Source organism: Trichogramma pretiosum, unplaced genomic scaffold, assembly GCF_000599845.2.
Source record: "Trichogramma pretiosum strain Unisexual culture from Peru unplaced genomic scaffold, Tpre_2.0 scaffold70, whole genome shotgun sequence".
In the NCBI taxonomy this organism is placed as follows: domain Eukaryota; kingdom Metazoa; phylum Arthropoda; class Insecta; order Hymenoptera; family Trichogrammatidae; genus Trichogramma; species Trichogramma pretiosum.
Genome location: NW_019641132.1, coordinates 545,921 through 565,741, shown reverse-complemented (window position 1 = coordinate 565,741; position 19,821 = coordinate 545,921). Strand labels below are relative to the sequence as shown.

The 19,821-nt window shown below is 44.7% G+C and overlaps 2 protein-coding genes across 4 annotated transcripts in view; both read right to left on the bottom strand.

The window, feature by feature from the left end:
• The window catches only part of LOC106658436 (probable G-protein coupled receptor No18), a 68,615-nt gene that overhangs the window by 45,518 nt on the left and 3,276 nt on the right, over positions 1 to 19,821 (bottom strand). For 2 of the 3 annotated variants that reach the window (XM_014380409.2, XM_014380410.2), the window contains exon 1: positions 6,648 to 6,963. The exons of the other annotated variant lie outside the window; for it this stretch is intronic. The gene's annotated coding sequence lies outside the window, so the exon portion shown is untranslated. Of the gene's footprint in view, positions 1 to 6,647; positions 6,964 to 19,821 lie in introns of those variants that run through there. 3 annotated transcript variants of the gene reach the window in all.
• On the bottom strand, positions 17,279 to 19,817 carry LOC111693459 (putative uncharacterized protein DDB_G0271606). The gene is made up of 4 exons (XM_023458082.1): positions 19,797 to 19,817; positions 19,230 to 19,727; positions 18,053 to 18,304; positions 17,279 to 17,833 (listed from the first exon to the last, which is right to left on the bottom strand). The coding sequence occupies exons 1-4, from the start codon at positions 19,815 to 19,817 to the stop codon at positions 17,279 to 17,281; spliced, it is 1,326 nt and encodes a 441-aa protein (XP_023313850.1).

Sequence of the window (19,821 nt, the reverse complement as noted above, 5' to 3'; positions counted from 1 at the left end):
CGGGACCGTCATAATTTTTACTTCCTCATTGTTCCATTGTAACCGTGCCGAACTAAATTCTTGCTTTCAGGTCCTCTTTTTGTTTTCTCTGCTGGTCTCTTCTTTCTTTCTTTCCTTTTTTTTTATATTTCTCTTTTTTTTAATCTCTGCTCAGGTGCGAGGGTCGAAAAATAGTTTACAAGTGTAGTGGCAGTAGCGAACAATGACCAACTTTTTTGCCTCCTATCCCCTCTCGTAAGAGGAATAAATTTGGCGTTTTATTCGCCAATAGCCAGCAAGGAAATCAATGAATCAAAGAAAAAAGAGAGGGAGAGCGAGAAAGAGAGAGAAAAAGCTCGATATAAAACCAATCAAGAAACGTTTGTACAACTGCAATTTAGTTTCGCTCGCAAAGGTTGTTGTATCTTTTCGACACCTTGGGCGAAAAAAAAAGCCTCGCGCGCATTTATATAGCCCAGACTCTCTGCTTTCAACTTCAAAGCAGTTAGGCAAACTATCGAAAGAAAATTGGAGAAACACATCAAGGCGAGTTGCCGCTGCCGCTGCCGCTGCTGCTGCTGCGCAGAAAGGAATAGAAAAAAAATAAAATAAATAAAACTCGTGACAGCTCAAATATAGAAAGCTCTGTGCAGCGGCGAGAGAAATTGAGCCGCTTAAGGTACCCTTTCTCTCTTCCTCTATATATGTAAACTCAAAGCCTTCAAATGTACAGAGGCTTTATAGTCGAATTTTACTTTTTTTCTGCTCGTCCTGTGTGTATGGTTTGTTTTTGGTATTTATCAAATACGTGTATACAATTTCGTTTTATTCCCTCCCTAAATACATAAACGAGTAAACAATATTTTTATACATGTAAAAAAAACGAATACACGGCGTCTCATGATTCGCGAGCATAATAACGCAAAACGCGACCTTTGAGCTTTATAAATGAAATAAAATCAACGTCGATCAGGAAATTTGTCGTCGCGAACGTTAAAAGTCACACACGTGATATATTTTATGAATAAACAATTTTTGCGCACTCCCACTCGAGTGGCGTGTATGAAGTAGCGAAACACACGCGGTGCGACACAAGTCAAACACATGCGGGGGCGACACGAGCAGAGCAAAAACGACGTCGACGATGAAAATGCGACACGAAAATGATCGCGTCGTCCACTTTGAAAGGCGCGCTGCGCGTGTCAGTGAACGAGAGCGACGAATTCATATAATTTAGCCTCGGGAAAACAATTGTTGCTTCCATCCGAGCACAACACGCTGAGCTGCAGCTCTTCTGTATAATCCGCTGTATGAACATTCAGCACGTAGTACTCGGCGCAGGGATAGAAGATGCTCCCGAGCGATATTACAACAAACATTTTACCGAGGATTTTTCAAGGATAAGCGAAGCTATACATTCGCAGCTGCTTTCGCCCACGTTCTCGCTCACGCTGCAGTGCTCTTGTTTTTCATTTCTGTTTTACATCGAGATGCATGCCGTTACAGCAGACTCGCGGATCGACTCGCATAATTCCGAGAAAAGCTCTCTATAGTGCTCATTTTTTTCTCGATAAAATCCTATATAGAATATAGATCTGTTGAGATATTATAACCACTCTGGCCCCTTTGCGCGTTCGATCGATTCCGGGCAATTTTTTTTCGTATTCCGACGACGACGAGCTGCCGAGCTTTCGAGCTGACGCTAATGCCATCACTCAACGACGAGAGCGATGCGGATTTTGACGTGGCTGCCAGTCAAGCTGCCGAGGTCGAAAGTGGCTCAACCGCTCGGTTAATCAGCTGATTGCGAGTCAATTAAAAAAGCTATGAGCCGCGCGACGACGACGACGACGACGACGACGAAGGGCGGAAAAGTGAAAAGGCAGCGAGCGCTTGACTTTGGACAATTCTTGACCTAAATTATACCCTTCGCGTCGCACACAATGCGATAAGAACGAGCCGCTGCACTCAATATATGCAGAGAGAGAGAAGGCAATGTCATTATCGTGATTGGTATACCGTTTCAGGATATATAACAGCCCTAGTGTCATATTCGTGTGCGCGAGAGAGAGAGAGAGAAAAAACCTCAGCACCTTTCGATTTTCCGATATCAGTGTCTGTGTGGGTGTGTGTGGATATACATGTATAAGCCGCTCTCGAGTATACACGCACTCAAACACACACACATGCACGAGTAGTTTTCATATAAGAAAAAAGTCTTCTTATACTTGCCTAGCGGTGCAGTTCTTATCTGCGCGCCAGACACAGTGCGGCGCGGGCTAAGGGGAAAGAGAGGAAAAACTCTTTCATTACCCGAAAATCCGAAAACCAACCGCAGCTGCAGTAGTATAGCAGAAGCAGCGAAGGAGGAAACCTTGGCGGCGGATATATACGTACATATAGCATGTGCATACGTATACGCGTGCAGAGAGCGAGAGAGAGAGGAAGGGAATATTTCGACGCACCACTGACGAAACTTCTGCCTTTCAATGTGTGCGCGTGGATGCGAAAACTGCTGCACTACTGTGTAGACTATAACCAGTCCCGTGTAACTTTACAGCTTATGCAACCTTGGCTGCTTTTCTCCCTCCTACTTTTTTCTTCCTCTTCGAGTCTTTTTCTTCCTCTTATTATTAACGGGACACGCGTTATTGAATTCAGACTATTTCAGATGCATTTCGAGTAATGCACGTACATATACGCATGTAGGAGAAAAAATCGATACACTTTCTTTAAAAGCACGTATAGTCGTTGACTCGCAAATTCCCATGCTCGCTCGTTTATTTATTTATTTATATTCCTCCCTTTTTTCTCGTTTTTTCATCGGCTGCAACGAGCTCTGGTATAACGGTAGAGCAGCGAGGCAAGCACAACGATGCTGCTGCTGCTGAATAGCTGTTTGTCTCTCTCTCTCTCTCTCTCTCTCTCGGATTTTACTGCCTTTTTTCGGAATTACGAGTTATCGCCCGCCCTGTGTGCCTCGCTCGCGAGAGCTACACACACACAGATATACCTTCTTCTAGCTCTCGTGTTGCCTTCGCGCGGGCGCGATCTATTTTATCGTTACTGTTTTTTATGTACCATATACACTGCTACTGCTGCTGCTGCTGCTGCTGCTGCTGCTCGGGCGACACCGGGGCTATGTACGTAGTCTTGCGCGACCGTCTCTACTCACTTAAATGGCTCATAGTACACGCCAGAGATAAGAGAGATGACTTGCTTTTCTTGAGAGACTCGAAGCTCCCGTAGAGAGAGAGCCAAGATTAAGAGATAATAATTGCGCGCTGCGGGACGAATGACGAGCGTTACGTTACAGCGGCGCGATATAGATACCTTTTTCGGATTAAACATCGTCGTAACTAGCAAATTGTTTCGCCCTTATATAGCTCGGAAACTTTTTCTCTCTTGTACGCGTTATACGTATATATATATATAAGATGAAGGGAACGGCAGCAGCAGCTATTGTTCACGTGCTGCACGCGAGCTTATGCGCTCGGCGCCCTTTTTCCCAAAAAGCTCAAAACTTAATCGGTGTCAAAACATCCAGATTATACCGTATATATAACTGACAATGGCTCCCCGACGAACAATAAAGAGGAGCATAAAAATATACTCTTGCCGCTATTATTCGCTGCCATTGAGAAACAATCAAAAGCTCGAGATTTTGCCTTCGAAAGACACGAGCACGCGAAACGACGTCTCGCAATTCTGCTGCTGTTGCTGCTTTTATATATATATAAAAGCGACAACTTAATCGAGTTTCTTTGCCGAGCGGATTAAAGCTCAATTGATCCACGATGAAGTAGCTTCTTTGATGCCAAATTATATGTATATACATGGCTGCTGCTGCAGCAGCTATTTTTACGAACTTACTTTCACTCTCACTCTCTCTCTCTCTCTCTCGAAAATAAAAAGAAGAGAAGAGCAAAAAAAAGACGTGCTTGTACAAAAGATGCGAGGGATAGGAAAAAGGCTCGTCGTCGTCGTCGTCGTAGTCGTTCGGGGACGGCTTCTGTATGTGCCTCGAGCACGCGCGCGTATAAGGACACACAAAAGCGGCAAAAGATGGAACCGAGCGCAGGACCCGAGAAAATTTCGCTCCAGCAACACACACAGTTACAAACACACACACACACACACACACACACACGTACGAGAACTGCTGTAAAGAAGAATTTCTTTGGATTAACTGTGCGCACATAGCCGATAACATACGTGTGCTTCAATCGGCGATCCTTTCGCTTATCGCGTTCTTTTTTTTCTTCTTCCTCTTCGGTATGAAAAGGTTTGTAAAAAAAAAATAGCGTTGATTCTGCGACAATATGGTGCTCTTTATGTAACATGTAGCGTGTAACGCGAGCTTACGGCTGACCTTTTTTTTTGTATAGATACAACTTTTTTTTTGTTGTTTTCATCAAAATCGCGAAATTTACATCGCAGTGAACAGGTATATAATTGTTAATCAGCCGTTGTTTTATTCATGTCATTAGCGGCTTGATGAGCTTTTCGGGTCATTCCATTTTGGCAGGTCGTAATAGTTCTTCGTACAGAAACTCGCGCTTGCGAATATGTTACTTAAACAAATACAATTACGCGCGTATATCGTACGTTATATATATATGGGCGCGCTAAAATGTATTGTATATATCTGTGGTAGAAAGGCATAACGACTTAAGTCCATTTTTCGTATTTTCGAGAAAAACGCGTTTTAAGTTGATTGTGCCAGCCTAATAAGACGCGGACGAGTTGAGGTCTGAACCTATAATATTTTTACCTATTATGAGGTAGCTTTTGAACTATGTACTTATGAAATTGAAAGGCGCATCATAGCGATGATAGGGAGCAAAAAATATGGACTTAAGTTGTTTTGCCTTTCCACGGTTTGCACTTAAGTCCACTTTTGGCGGTCACACTTTTTTCAATATCGATAATTTCGCGCAGTTTGTTCGCACAACCTCATTTAATGATTTTACATTGATAAGATAGCTCATTTAACGTTATACTGCCGTCAGATCTCAAATCTTGCAACGAAAAAAGGCCAAACTGAAAATCGAGAAAATTGCCCCTCGCGTATCAAATGTAACAATCATATAGTGTAATTCACAACATTCGAAGAGTGTGGAGCTATGTTTAACATTCTAATACCATTTTCTTTCATTTTCAAATAAAATTAGACTCTCTAAAGCATTTTGAAACTCGCAAGGGTGGACTTAAGTCGTTTTGCCTTTCCCCAGTCTTCGCGAAATGGACTTAAGTCGTTATGCACGATGCTGCAACTAATGCTAGACGCTATATTCGTCTATTCTGACCCTTGTACATTAAAATAGACACTAAATATAGACGTTTTTCATCATAAAATCGATTTTCAAAAAAATGGACTTAAGTCGTTATGCCTTTCCACCACAGATATATTATACATTATCGTGGCTATATATTAGATAAGCTTTTCGCGCATTGTGTAATGCACGAGAGAAGTTGTCCTGCGAGCTCCGCAAAGTTCGGCTGACGTTTAAAGTTGATTTGCCATCCGAGAAATTCGTGGCCTGCAATCTTTCCGAGATCCTTACAATTCTAGGCACAGCTCTACTGCCTATCCAAAACTCACGATGTACCACGAAACGAGATTATTTCGGCGTGTTACGCGAATAATTTTCTCCCTCGACGCATCGACGAAAAAAAGTTGAGCTTTTTTTTTTGGTACGACTTGGCGGTGTATATGTAAAATTGATATGCCATTAATTTCCGGACAATGAGACGAGCGCGCTCGTTGCGCAAAAAAGCTCAACAATGCAGTAACAATTTTTCGCTGCTATATACACGGGCCACAATGTGCGGCGCTCCGCGAGTGGAAATTCTTTCGTTGCGTAATTTCGCATCGCTTCAAAGCCGCTTCTGCTTTGAATATATATTTGTGTACTTTTTTTGTTGTCGTACTCTTTTTGTCGATAATCCATTCAGCGCCGCCTCATTTGTGTATACGATATACGTAAGAGCTTGCGGGCGCATAAGCATATGCAGCAGCAGAAGCAGCTGCTGGCAAGTCTCAATAATTCAACGTCGGCTTGAGAGAGAGAGCTTTCGCTTGGGCTTTTTTTTGGTCCGATCAAACGCGCGCGTACGCCTCTACTCCTCATTGGCATCGGAATACATAAAGTACACGTATATAAGCGCGCTCGAATCGCTGCCATTAATCGAATGCGTTTCTTGCCGGAGCTTGCGCGATTCCCGCAAAGCTTTGCTTGCAGCTCTCGCGGATTTATTATTTATGCAAATGGAAGGTAAAGAAGCTCGAAGCGAGCGAGCTTAGGCATTTCCATATACGCGCTGCGTTAATTGCGTTATAACTTCAGCTGCTGCTGCTGCTTTTACAGACTCTCGAATCGGAACTACCTATAATTTTTTTTTCTCTCCTACCACTACGCTACGCTGCGCGATCGGGAAGGTAAATTTGACGAGGCGAAAAAAAAGAGAGTGACCGCGCGCTCGAGCTGGAAAAAATGAGAATACGCTGCGGCGCGCTTTATCGGTTCGCTGGGCTCGAGTAACCAGATACACATAGAGAGCTGCGGGGCCAATTAAGTTTGCGCGCTCATTTCGCCACCCCCGCGCGCTGGAATGGCAATTCGCAACGAAGCGATAGAGCCGTTACTTAACTAGTATTTAGTTACCGTGTAAAATAAAGCTGCAGCTACGTAGAGTCTTCTTCGCAGCAATGAACATCGAGGAAAAAAATTCGAGATTATTACCACTGCATCCCGTATATGTGCGGGGGGCGAAGCAAGTCACAGAAAAGTATCACACAGCACACCGATTGTACGGCACTTTTTTTTTCTTTGAAAACTGGAGTACGTCGAAAGTCGCGCGCGCGCTCGACTGGTCGCGCACCAGCACTGGTACTGGAGAACGGGAGGCGCGATCGAGCTTTACGTATACGCGCTTATTGTACGGAGACTCTCCGTATCTCGTTCCGTGCGAGGCAGACAACGCGCTGGTCGCGCGCCAACTGCTGCTGCTTTGCTACCCTTTTGCCATGGAGAGCAGCAGCAGCAGCAGTAGCAGCCGCGCAGCAGCTATAGCGCCAGAGAGAGAGAGATATGCCCTTCCTCCGCCTCCACCGTCTCCTCCTACTGCGTGTATAGCTGTACTATACTACTATAGAGCAGCGACTATGCTATACTTAAACTGTACTGGCGAATGCATTTGGGTGCGCACGGCTAGCCAGCAGCAGCTCGCATGACACGTGTTTTCTCCTTCTCTCTACTCTTTTTTTTGTTTTTAGAGCTCGTTCAACGCCGGAGATTAAGAGTCGAACAGAAAAATTATTAGTCACGACGATTGCGCAACGGAAAAAGCTCCAAAATTACTCGAGAAAAATTGGAAGAAAAAAAAACAGCGTGCGGACGAAGCTTATTCGAGGCAAAGTGTGCACACAGCGTATAATGTAAATAGTCGCGTCTCGAGTCCTCGGTAAAAGACAACTTGGAAGCCCTGCGGACGCGGCGATGGCTGCCTCTGCATACCGCCCTGCGGAGTCCTCGCCGCGCGACTTACCTCGAGGGACTAGACACCGCAGCAGCAGCAGCAGCGGCATCAGCTCGACGTGTAAACACGTTTTACATGGACAGCTCGTCTCTCTCTTTCTATCTCTCTTACCTGGACGCGCGAATTATACGCGTTAAAGCTCGTTTGCTCGACGACGCGTATACAGCTACGCTGCAGTAGTAGCTCGACTCGGCGAAGCGTGATATACTGGGCGACAAAAAGACGCTACGTGATACTGCGACAAAAACTCGAATCAACCCGCGTATTTATTTAGCTGAGCGAAGCGAAGTCCTACTATTGTTAACTCAGGACGGCCTTGTAAACACGATACCTCAATAATCGTTCAACCGATTAGGTCCAAATTTTTATGGTGCCTTTCTAGCGACCCGAAGATGTGCTGTATAAATTTTGGAATCGATACGATCATTTTTCACCCCTCTATCAACCCTTAAACTATTTACGTGATTCTCGCGTTATATTCATCAGAATTTTTGTATCAATATGTATCTGGAGGATTAAATAAATAAATAAATAAATAAAAATATAAATAAAAAATAAAAAAAATAAAAAAAAATAAAAAAAAATAAAAAAAAAAAAAAAAATAAAAAAGAAATTTAATAAATAAATAATGCTCTAGATCGAGTTGGAAGCACTTAAATGATATAATGCAAAGAACAAAAAAGATTTATAATATGTTAAATATTTTTATCATCCCTTAACGTCCCCAAGTACGTCTTCAGAAATGTTTTCAGAATTTTTGTGCAGTATTACATCATGCTTATACCCCAATGATATTTATAGGGTAATTTGAATTATGTTATAAATGTTATATCCCTCCTCATATATGTATTTATTTTTTTTTTTTTTTTTTTCAAACGTGAATTTAATTTATTTGATACTGTAATATCATATATGGGTAAGGCTCAGAATTTTTTAAATAAACCTGCGCTCGTATGTCACCGATCTTGACGCGCTTTTGGTATGTTATAGTACATAGTAAAAAGGTCCCAAAAACAAAATTTGAGACCCCCTCCCCCCTCCTACCCCCCACTTCCGGTATAAACGTCCATTTTCTATCTATATTTTTTCTGAAGGCCTGAAGCAATTAAAAAATCTGAAAAAATTCACAAAAATACTTTTCAACAATCCAAACAACCTTGAATTTTTTCAGATTTTTTGAGTGCTTCAGGCCTTCAGAAAAAATTATTGAAAATTTTGAAAATTCATATACGGCGCTACGATGCAATACAAAGCCCGATCTTTTTTTCCACTTATTTTTGACATCAAAATACATAACCTCAAATTTTTTCAGATTTTTTCAGACAGAGCGCTGGCGGTTTTTAGCCGAAAAACGCCCTTTTTTTACGAAAATAATTTTTTTAGGGCGATATGAAGCTTTAAAAAATCTGGAAAAATTTTTTTCTTGTTTTTCAGGTCAAAATACATAACCTTGAATTTTTTCAAATTTTTTAATTGAAGGCGATAGCATCTATGGCTAAAAAACGCTATTTTTATGAAAAACGGTTCCTGGAACCCAGAGGTTCCGGTAAAAAAATTTGAAAAAATTTTTTTCGAATTCCTTGTCAAATTTTAATAAATTTTGACCGTCGCAAAATTTCGATTGGAGCTTCCTAGCTCATTCTAGAGCATAACAAAGATTCGAGCGAAATTCTGAAGACGTTCATCACAATTACATTATTTTTCAAATTTCTTCAGAATTTCGCTCGAATCTTTGTTATGCTCTAGAATGAGCTAGGAAGCTCCAATCGAAATTTTGCGACGGTCAAAATTTATTAAAATTTGACAAGGAATTCGAAAAAAATTTTTTCAAATTTTTTTACCGGAACCTCTGGGTTCCAGGAACCGTTTTTCATAAAAATAGCGTTTTTTAGCCATAGATGCTATCGCCTTCAATTAAAAAATTTGAAAAAATTCAAGGTTATGTATTTTGACCTGAAAAACAAGAAAAAAATTTTTCCAGATTTTTTAAAGCTTCATATCGCCCTAAAAAAATTATTTTCGTAAAAAAAGGGCGTTTTTCGGCTAAAAACCGCCAGCGCTCTGTCTGAAAAAATCTGAAAAAATTTGAGGTTATGTATTTTGATGTCAAAAATAAGTGGAAAAAAAGATCGGGCTTTGTATTGCATCGTAGCGCCGTATATGAATTTTCAAAATTTTCAATAATTTTTTCTGAAGGCCTGAAGCACTCAAAAAATCTGAAAAAATTCAAGGTTGTTTGGATTGTTGAAAAGTATTTTTGTGAATTTTTTCAGATTTTTTAATTGCTTCAGGCCTTCAGAAAAAATATAGATAGAAAATGGACGTTTATACCGGAAGTGGGGGGTAGGAGGGGGGAGGGGGTCTAAAATTTTGGTTTTGGGTCTTTTTTACCATGTACTATAACATACCAAAAGCGCGTCAAGATCGGTGACATACGAGCGCAGGTTTATTTAAAAAATTCTGAGCCTTACCCATATGTATTTGGATAATTCGAAAATATTATTAAATTTTTGTTAAATAAAGTATTTCAAACTGTTATAAATTAGACAATTTGATATGTCATTGATTAATATTGCGGTTCTTCTTTATTCCTAAGTCTTCAAAATCGCATTTAAATCTTTCTGATTTTATAGTACGAAATAAATGAATAAATAAACATATAACCATATTTCGCTCAGCTTTAGCAACAAATGTTGCCACTAGTTTACTTGATTTGCATAAAGGTACGCGCGGCTTTCCTATAATTACGCGTCCGTGTCCTTTCAGCTGCCGATGATCGTCGTCGTCGTCGTCGTCCTCAAAGTCGAACTCGCCGCGTGGGCCAACTTTGCAGCTGCGACGGCTGCACTTGAATGCACACACGGACACATCCTTATTCTCTACGCTGTGTATCTATCCGATCTATCCGAAGAATATCCGCGTGGAGAGTAGCTGAGAGCCGAGTCACAGCGTGTCAAAGGGGGATCTCGGCTAATCTTGTGCAACTATGGCCGCATGTCAAGCTCGAGGAATTTAATCGAAAACCGACGTCATTGTCGAGTGACACAAACGCGCCGCAAGTACGCGTGTATGTACAGCAGCGATTACTACTTGGACAGTTAATTTCGTCATCTCTGTCTCCGCTTCCTCTTTCATTATTTTATTTATTTTTTTCTTTTTTTATTTTTTTGTGGAGCTCGATAAGCGCAACCGAATCGATGCCCCTTTTGGTTCGGCCACTCGATCGAGCTGGATTTTTTCGGACTCGCGGAATGGGCTGATTCCGAATTCCCTTATACAGCAGCAGCTGCTGGCAAATCCGTCGTTCAACGTGAAACTACACGCGCGCGCGCGCGATTACACAGAGCAGCTACTACGTGTTTGCGCGTCGAATTTCAACGCCGAGTGAAATACGCAGAGCCCTCATATCTCGCGTAGAAATGTATATAAATAAGCTCGAGAGAAACTCGCGCCGACTCTCGTCGCTTTGGACTCGAATAATTACGATCGAAATGTAAACGACACCTATTCACGTTATTTACAGAATAATTTCGAGTCTGAGAGCTCCGGCTCGAGAGAGAGATTTCGCGCAGCTGATGGCAGTCGCATATATACGGCACATACAAGTTTTCAATGAGAAGTTTTCGATTACCCCCCTCCGGTGCGAGCACTTGAGCAGCTCCTCGTCGAGTGCAGCGAGCTGCAGCCTCGTATTCTTGTTCTCATCCTTGATGAAGTTTGTGTGCGCGCACGCCGAGCCAAGAACTTGTTGTCGTTTTGTTGTTGTCGAAAGAGAGGCACACGTACGTATATAGGCGGATGCGGAGGCAAGAGTTTTCCGCTGCACAGCCCCTATAGCTTCTCTGTATTATATAGTGCAACTCCGCCGAGTCCCCGAGTACTACTCTCGACGGCTAAGCCAAAGCTATACTCTTTACATGCGCACACACACACAAACGGCACATTTCTCCGCCACGGCTTTTCTCGTATTTTCGGCAAATATTTTCAGTCGGTTGCCCCCCGCGCGTGCGGATGACCAGCTCTGTCATAACAGTTTACTCGGCCGCAATCGTCGACGACGGACAACTTCTGAATTCGCGTTTTTTTTCTGGACTGACGATACCATACACATTTGTCCTCACTCATTTGTTACGTAACAGAGATGCAACGCTGTTTAATTATAGGATGACGCATAAAGGGAATACATTTGAGTAAACTTTTGTTTGAAAGCATTTCACAATATAACTTCTTTGAAATAAAGCTCAATTTATTTTCATCCAAGCTCTCTGCACTAAATCACTTACAAAAATCTTTCTGTACTTGAACTCTTTGAAGCAATTTCGTTGTAATTACTTTAGATTAATTAATTAACTCATTTTTTATTTATTCATTCGATACAAGTAATACTCTTTACTTTTAAAATTTGCGAAAGCGTTTGAAACAACACATTAATTGATTAATTATTTACAAATTTTTTTCTTTTTTAACTATAACAATGAAAAATCTCCTGATTTACGATTCTCACTATACTTAATTATTTAAACATCAAGTATTTACAATTTTTTGACACGTACAATGTTGAAATAATTTGGCCAAACTATCTTAAAAATCTTGAGGTCTCCGAAAATAATTAATCTTCACTCCTGGCTATAAACGTGCGATAATACAATTTTTGAATAATACGTGGGTAAATCACTTGCTTCCACCAATTGACTCCTTTATTTTTTGTGATCGAACTTGATGTGTCTGATGAGACTCCTCGAATGGGCGTACGATTTGGGACACGAGGTGCATTGGTAACGTGTCGCTGAAACGGATGGGGCACAAGGACTGTCCACATTAGTTGATGTACTCTTAGAAGTTCTTTTCGGGGTGTCGGCGAGAAGCTCGCTGGGTGTGCTTGTAAGACTCGACTCCGCCTTTGAAACGTCCTCGTTGCAATTCGACTGCTCTGAATCAAGCGAGCTTTCGGTCTTCGTTTTTTCGTGCGTATCGTTAATGTGGGAGACGAGATCCTCCAAATTGTCGTACGATTTGGAACACGAGGTGCATTCATGGCGTGTCGCTGAATCGGATTGGTCACGAGGACTGTCCACTTTAGTCGAAATCCTCTCAGAAGTTCTTCTCGGGCTGTCCGCGAGAAGCTTTCGGAATCTTTTAAGGCTCGACTCCACTATCGAAACGTCCTCATTGTTCTCGTTGCAAGTCGGCTGCTCTGAATCAAACGAGCTTTCGGCTATCGTTCCATCGTGCTCATTATTCCAGTCAGTCTGAAGCTCTCTTCGAGTAGCGAATTTTTCCGCACCAGCGTCGAACTCGAAGTCTCTTTTTCTCTTTGCCTTCGTAAATTCCGAGCTATCGTTACGAACGTTGATACTTTCGGTACTACTAAATCGGGTCGGAGTGGGTGTTGATGTCGAACTGTCAAGCATTTCGAGAGCTACTTTTCCATCACAATCATTTTCGTCTCTTTCAGACTCGTGCTCGACACTCGAATAGTCACCAAAAATCCACGAAGCAGGGAATATTTCTGAATCGGGCTCCAAATCACACTCGTCGCGCAAGACATCCAAATAATCGATGCCGGTGTCGCTTAATCGCTCATCGTTATGGTCTAACGTGTCGAGAAGATGATCGAAAATATAAGAAATAAGAAAGTCGCAAAGCTGCTGCTCGGCTTCGGGCGACGAAAACACGTCGCGGCACAGGTGGAAAAATTTTCTGCCGCAGGCCTCGAACTCGTACGGATGGTGAGTTTTTTCGGTGATCTTTCGATGCAGGTCGAGATTCCGCTCCGACGAGTATCTCTCGCTGTAGAAGACGGACTCGAATTCCGGACGGACGACGTGCCTGGCAAAGAGGTGTCTTCGCAGGTTGATCGGGCGACCGAACGAGCCTGAACAGACGTGGCAGCTCAGCCCCTTGACGAAGCGGTACTCACGCGTTGGCGGCGGCGGCGGTGGCGGTGGCGATGCTGGTGGAGGATCCATCCGAGCGATCCTCCTCAATTCGTCCATCATGACTTGGATCGTCGTCGGGGTTTCGTCGGACTGCGAAGAGTCGGGCGATGTACTAGCGCTCGAGACGCCGCTCTCGTCGCTGTGCACCAGTGCTCGGTGCCGCCTCTGCCTCTTGCCGTCCGCGTCGACCGTCTCCTCTTCTTCCTCCGTCTCCTCGGCCTCCTCGTCCGATTGCTCTTCGTCCTTTCTCTTTCGCTTCTTCGACTTTTTCGGCTTGGGCTTTGGCTTCTGCTTTTGGGCCGAGTGCAGCGACATCACGTGCCTCCTCAGGCCGGAAGACTGGGAGAAGCGTTTGCCGCACTCGTTGCACCGGCTGCGCTTCAGGCCGGAGGAATTGCCCACGCCCGAGTCGTCGTGACCACCGGCGCCGGTTGCCGCGTTGTGCCGAAGGCTGCTGTGCTCCTGGACGTCCTCGGCTCGCTTGAACGCGCCGCCGCACGTCTCGCAGACGTGCTTGGCTTCGAGCTCCGGATGGTTCTTGACCAGGTGACGCTGCAAGTCGCCGTGGTTCCGGTAGCTGGCCGAGCACTCGCTGCACTCGTAGACGCTGTCGATGAGCTGCAGGTTATCGTCCGCCGTCGACGACATGATTTCGAGGTACGCGCTATACGATTCAAGAAGCAAAAAAGGCACGAGAGGCAGATTTTCCGCTCGATCGAATCAAATAATCGGAAAGATAAGGCAGGAGAGCGTTTCGACCGTTGACAGCAGACTATATTTTAGAACGTTCGACGCGTTGGCATCGGAGAGCGACGCGGGCCGCGGCCGGGCTCGTGTTTACAAATAAACACCCATACAGAGAGATCATCGGTCTCGATGGAGATTAGCCACACTCATAATACTGACATAATTACTCGCGACTTTGATTCGTCGCGATCGATTAAAAATAGCTGCTTATATTATATAACATCGGCTCGAAAAAATCTTAACGAGCGTGCCTAACAATAATACGCGCGTCGCGAGCAATAAACAGAGTCGCTATATAATACCGTAATAGTCGCGGCGCGTGCAGGCAGAAAGAGAGAGAGAATCGCATAATGAAACGGTCATGCATAGGCCGCCCGGGCGCGCATAAAAGAAGCTGAATAAATTAAGCGATACGCGCGTGTACGTATAATACGTACGTTTTTGTGGCCCCGGCTGTTATTAGATAATACACACGTATAAACTGGCGGACGAAATAACAGAGCTGCTCCGCGCCACGACGAGGCTGCTGCTGCTTTTTATTATAAAATAAATATATACGCGCGTTTTCGTGTGCAATTGCAGTTGAGCGGCATGATACGTATTTTGCCGTATGTACGGCTGAAAAATATACATGCCTCTATGTATGTATGTTGTGCTGCTGTGCCGCCTTATCGGCAAGTATTTCAACACGAATAGAGACATTAATTATATTGGCCGATTTGAAGCGGCGCAACACGCGCTGCTGCTGCTGCTATACACGCCCGATTAAATTGCCCAACCCATACAAACGTATACACAGACATTCGGTTCGCGATATGTATCTCGTCCGCTGTAATATGTTCTGTATATATATATTCCCGGCTATTCTGTGTATATATGACCGAGAGAGAGAGAGAGAGAAAGCGGGTGTCGAAATATCAGACGGGTATACGTATAACGTATCTTGATTCGCGATAAGTTACGAATACACTTGCACGATGTACTCTGTATGTAGCGAAACTCTCTGTATCTACGCCTGATTCGATTTGCAAATGTGCCCCGTGCGGCAGTAGCAGCAGCAGAAGCAGTAACAGCAGCAGCATCAGAGAGAAGAAATTATAAACTGAAAATCAATCAAGTTTTCCAAGGCAAAGTTCCGGGATAAATATTTTGCCGGGGCTGCTGCTAACTCTGTTGCGAAATAGCTCGACTCCTCTCGTTAGTGCCTCCCTCATGCCTGCTGCTGCACTTCCGCCGTCCTAGTAGTCGTCGTGGCCGCGAACGTCGGCTTTTCCCTTAAATCCACTTATTAACTATGCAAATATTCATCGATTACGAGAGCTGCTGCTGCTGCTTTGGCTCGTATATTTACTAGTTGCCCGAGACGAAAACTATTTGCCCCCCTCGCAGAACTCGGCCGATTAATATCCTCGGCGCGGCTACACTCGAGCTACTTATACACATAGAGCGGCACGGGCAAAGGCTAATCATATCGATTAGCGGATCGGCCCCCCGCGCTCACTTTTATCTCTCTCTCTCTCTCTTTGAGACGTATTTTAATATACGTATATACAAGTTTCGTCGTTGCGGCGTGGAAAGCTCCAGAGTGAGTGGCAACTTTTTATATCTGAGCTAGCCGCGCGAGTAAATAAGAGCCTTTTTATCGTCTTTCGTCCAATCTCGTCGTTGCCGTCGCCGCCACCACCGACGCGACTCGGGGGACTGCTTTAATTCGAAAATAATAGCGCTCTCGATGACGTAAATCACCCTCCTCGCGCGCATATACACACATACTCGCAGCTTCTGCTATGTACGAATTGGTGTTGTGCACACAGCTGAGATTGCTTTTACCCTCCCAAAAAAAAGAAAAAAAAAAGGGAGTCGAGAAAAGAAGGCAAAATGACATTTTTCCCATTAACATAAAGCGCTGCAGCCAGCCAGTTCAGCTATAGAGCTAGCTCGCGCTTTTTATTTGGCTCCGGTCACACAATGCCGCATTACATACAATTGCTTTTTGCGCCGAGCTCCAGCCGCCCCCCATGAGAATTTCATCCGCAGCTCCTCCTCTCCTCTCTGCTTCTTCTTTCTCGCTGACTTATACCTTTCTTACGCGCGCATAATAATGTATACGCGCGTCTCGCGACTTTTTCTCGCGGTCGAAATACGCGCGAGCGAAGCCGTGTCGTGGTGCATCGAGCCCCGCAACGACGACGCGCGTACATAAATTTCGATAAAAAGTCTCTTGTTCTTCGATTCGGCCAAGTTCGTGGCTTCTTTTCTCCGTCTCTCAGTCTATATACTTGTATGCGATACTCGCACATGACATGGAAGTCGCGCGGAGCAGCGAGAAATCACGTTTGAAAGAAGCACAGGACTCGAAGCACAGAGGGAGAAACGATACGAGGCCAGAGGATGGGGGGAGGGTAGGAGAAGGGGAAGAGTAAGCTCGACTGCAAATCAGGACGCGGCGCTTCAATAGCATCAGGTACACCCTTTGTCTGTCGCGTGCTGTATTCTAGTTCTCTCTCTCCAAATCGGCCTCGTATTCCTCCGAGCCATCGTTCACAGCTGTTGCTGCTGCTGCTGCACACGTATTCCTCTACAAACCGCTTGTACATCCGCGAATTTTTATCTCTACCTCTCTGTCCCCACGAGCTCGATAATAATAGCTCCCGGTTGATGCCAAGCTGCCGCCGTCGTCCTTGTGTCAGCGTCCTCTACACGTGTTGTCGATTTAGCTCCAGCTAGCTCATATCGTATGATATTGCTTAATTCTTTTATCGACACTCGTATCGAGCGATCCGCGATGTACACGTCGGAGTGTATTACTGCCACCGTCGCGAGGATCGGTACAGCGACGAAGATAAATTTCTCAGAGTCGTGATCGCTCTCGCGTCTCGAGAATATCGACTACTGACCCACTGACTGTATGGACTCTTGTGATTTTTATATTTATTTTACTCGAATCGATTAGTCTATTTGCTATAAAATAATTTTGTATATAAATATAAACAGTCTACGTCTAAAAAGTTAATATAAACTATATGATATAAAAATTGTATAAATCTATGTAAATGTGAGCGAGCGAGTCTTCAGGCAGGCCGAGGCGTCGATCGACTGCGACGTCTGTCGCTCGTCGCACCACTGCTGTACGGAGCTCGTCTTCCTAGCTGCTGCTGCTGCTGCTGTTGACTCGAACCAGTCGAGCGTCGTCGTCTCCTTCTCGCTGCCTCGATGTCGTCGAATCGTCGCTGAATCTCGAGCAGACTCGTCACGTCGCGATGAAGCCGCTCGATACAGTCGCGTCGCTCGGTCTCGAGCTCGAGCGCCTCCGCCTTGAAACCGTCCACCAGCAACTCCTCTTCCTGCTCCTCCTCCTCGTCCGATGTCTCCAGAGGTGGTTGCTGAGACGACTGCTGCTGCTGGTGGCCGTTATTTTTCCGAAACGACGACGCGCCCGACGCCACGTCGACTCGTACTACTCGCTTCGTCGCCGGCTGTTTCATTCGTTCGATATTAGTCTTGGACTTGCTGCTCCTGGGAAGGCGATCGGAGTCGCCCGCTGCCGCGGAGTAGCGAGCCTCGTCCAGCGTCTCCTCGCCCTGGTCGTAGTCGCTCAAGTCGAGCTGCTGCATCGCCGCCGCTTTCTAAGTGTGCAACGCGCAATTTCCATTACGATATCGTCTCGAAAATGAATCGATCTATTTTTTCAGCGCGAAGGTCGGGCGCAATTTCGGTAAAATCAAAATAAATCGAAATATCACATACAGAGAGCTGCTCCTCTGTATATGTACGCGAGATTTAGCTGTCACAGCGAAACACGAGGAAGCTTCTGAAATTGAAAGATGAAACAACACAAAACTCACTCGAAGTCGGCTCTCGTCGTCGTTGGGAGCAGTAGTAGTAGTAGTAGTCGAATTACGACGCTCGGGCCATCTCTCGCAGCTGCTTACTCTCGGGCAGATTCTTTCTTGCTGCTTATTTTGCTGACGACGTACTGCGCCTGGACGTTTGCGGCGTGCTGCCCGCTGCTGTAGCTGCTGCTGCTGCTGCTGCTGCTGCTGCTGCTTCTGCTGTCGGATCGAGTTTTGACCCAGCTCCGTCGTCTCTATTTTTTCCTAAATGCGTCGAGCATTGTCCAACTTTTATCTTTATTTATTTATTATTTTTTTTTTTACGAATTTTATCAAGTGCAAGTCACGAGAATCAACATTTTCGCTCGGATAAAATTGATTTATCCGGAACAAATGGCTCGGGAGAGTAATTGATTGGAAAATCACAAGAACCGTAATGGGCCATCGAGGGGGGCGGCTCGACGCGCTTATATACCGTACAAATAAATTAATGAAAAATGACGAAAGTTTATCGTCGTTGCTACATGGCAGTCGCCTCGACGACTCGGGGCCAAATTTTCCCTGATCCCAAAGTCCATTATGCTAATAGTCGTTCTGGCGTGTAGGCCAAAGGACCAAAATATCAATAAAACTATGTATACGCGAAATCGCAGAGGCTTTCGAATAGAAAAGTAATAACAGAGTATCAAAATTTCATTGCTCTTAGATTCTATCGTTGATGTCTTTTTTTTTATCTCGTCTCTTTTTCTCTTTCCGATCCCAGTACGCATGCACACAAGTATGTATACGACACATATACACGAACGAGCATTCTTCCATATACTCCTTGAGTCTCTCTCTCTCTTCTTTCTTTTGGAATTCCATCCGTTAAAGTGAAGGAAAGACAGCCTGAGGGCATTTAAGGGAAAAATGCACGTCTCTACGATTTTGCTGCGCAGTGGAAGAAGAAAAAAAAAAGAAGACGATCCGACTATCTGCTCGGAGGCAAAAAGCTTTCGATATATATGTACATTTATATGTGCGTAGCAAGAGTACAGGCATATATATATATATCGAGCGGAATCGCATAAAGCGCGATATGCAAAAAACCGAATTCAAACCGAACGATAATGAATAAAATTGTATATCGCCGGTGATTCCAGATTTAATAAGAAAAATGGCGTTATCGAGTTCGTTCGAGCGAAATTACCTCGGTCCTGGAGAGGATAGTTATTTTTGCGGCCGACGCGGCGACGTCGTCGGCCTTGAGGTCCATCTCGCGCAACAACTCGTCGACGGTGGTGCGACGGTGCTTGACGCTGCTGGCTTGTTGTTGTTGTTGGTTGCTGGCCGAGTTGGGCGGACACTTGCGCGCCTTGGCCTTGCAGTCGGGCACGCAGCACTTGGGCGTCTCCTGGCCCTCGCTCGAGTTGTACTGAGTCGTGGAGTTGTTGTCCATGTCGTAGAGGCTGCATCTGAGCCGATTCGACAGGCAGAAACAAGTGACGCAGTGCGGCACCGGCGTCGACTTTGGTCTCGTCATCGTGTTCTTGTCCTCGTCCTCGTCCTCCTCGTCGTCGTCGCTCCGTATACGCAGCAGCAGCAGATCATCCTCCTCGATGCAACGACAAGCGCCGTTGAGCTGCGGTATGCTCGAGCGTTTGCCAGTGACGTTACTTTCGCTTGGCTGCTGTTGTTGCTGCTGCTGCTACTCGATCGATCGATTGTAGTTAATTATACGAGTGACAAAGCCTCGAGGCTTGCTCTCGGTCCGTACCTCGCGAGGATCGGCGTACATGTTT

What these genes read in the sequence shown, in the direction of transcription:
- LOC111693459 (XM_023458082.1), bottom strand. Translation starts at nt 19,817, where the DNA reads ATGTACGCCGATCCTCGCGAG. An exon ending in TGTACGCCGATCCTCGCGAG is followed by an intron (nt 19,728 to 19,796) that starts GTACGGACCGAG and finishes TCGATCGAGTAG; the next exon opens with CAGCAGCAGCAACAACAGCA. An exon ending in ACGACGAGAGCCGACTTCGA is followed by an intron (nt 17,834 to 18,052) that starts GTGAGTTTTGTG and finishes TTGCACACTTAG; the next exon opens with AAAGCGGCGGCGATGCAGCA.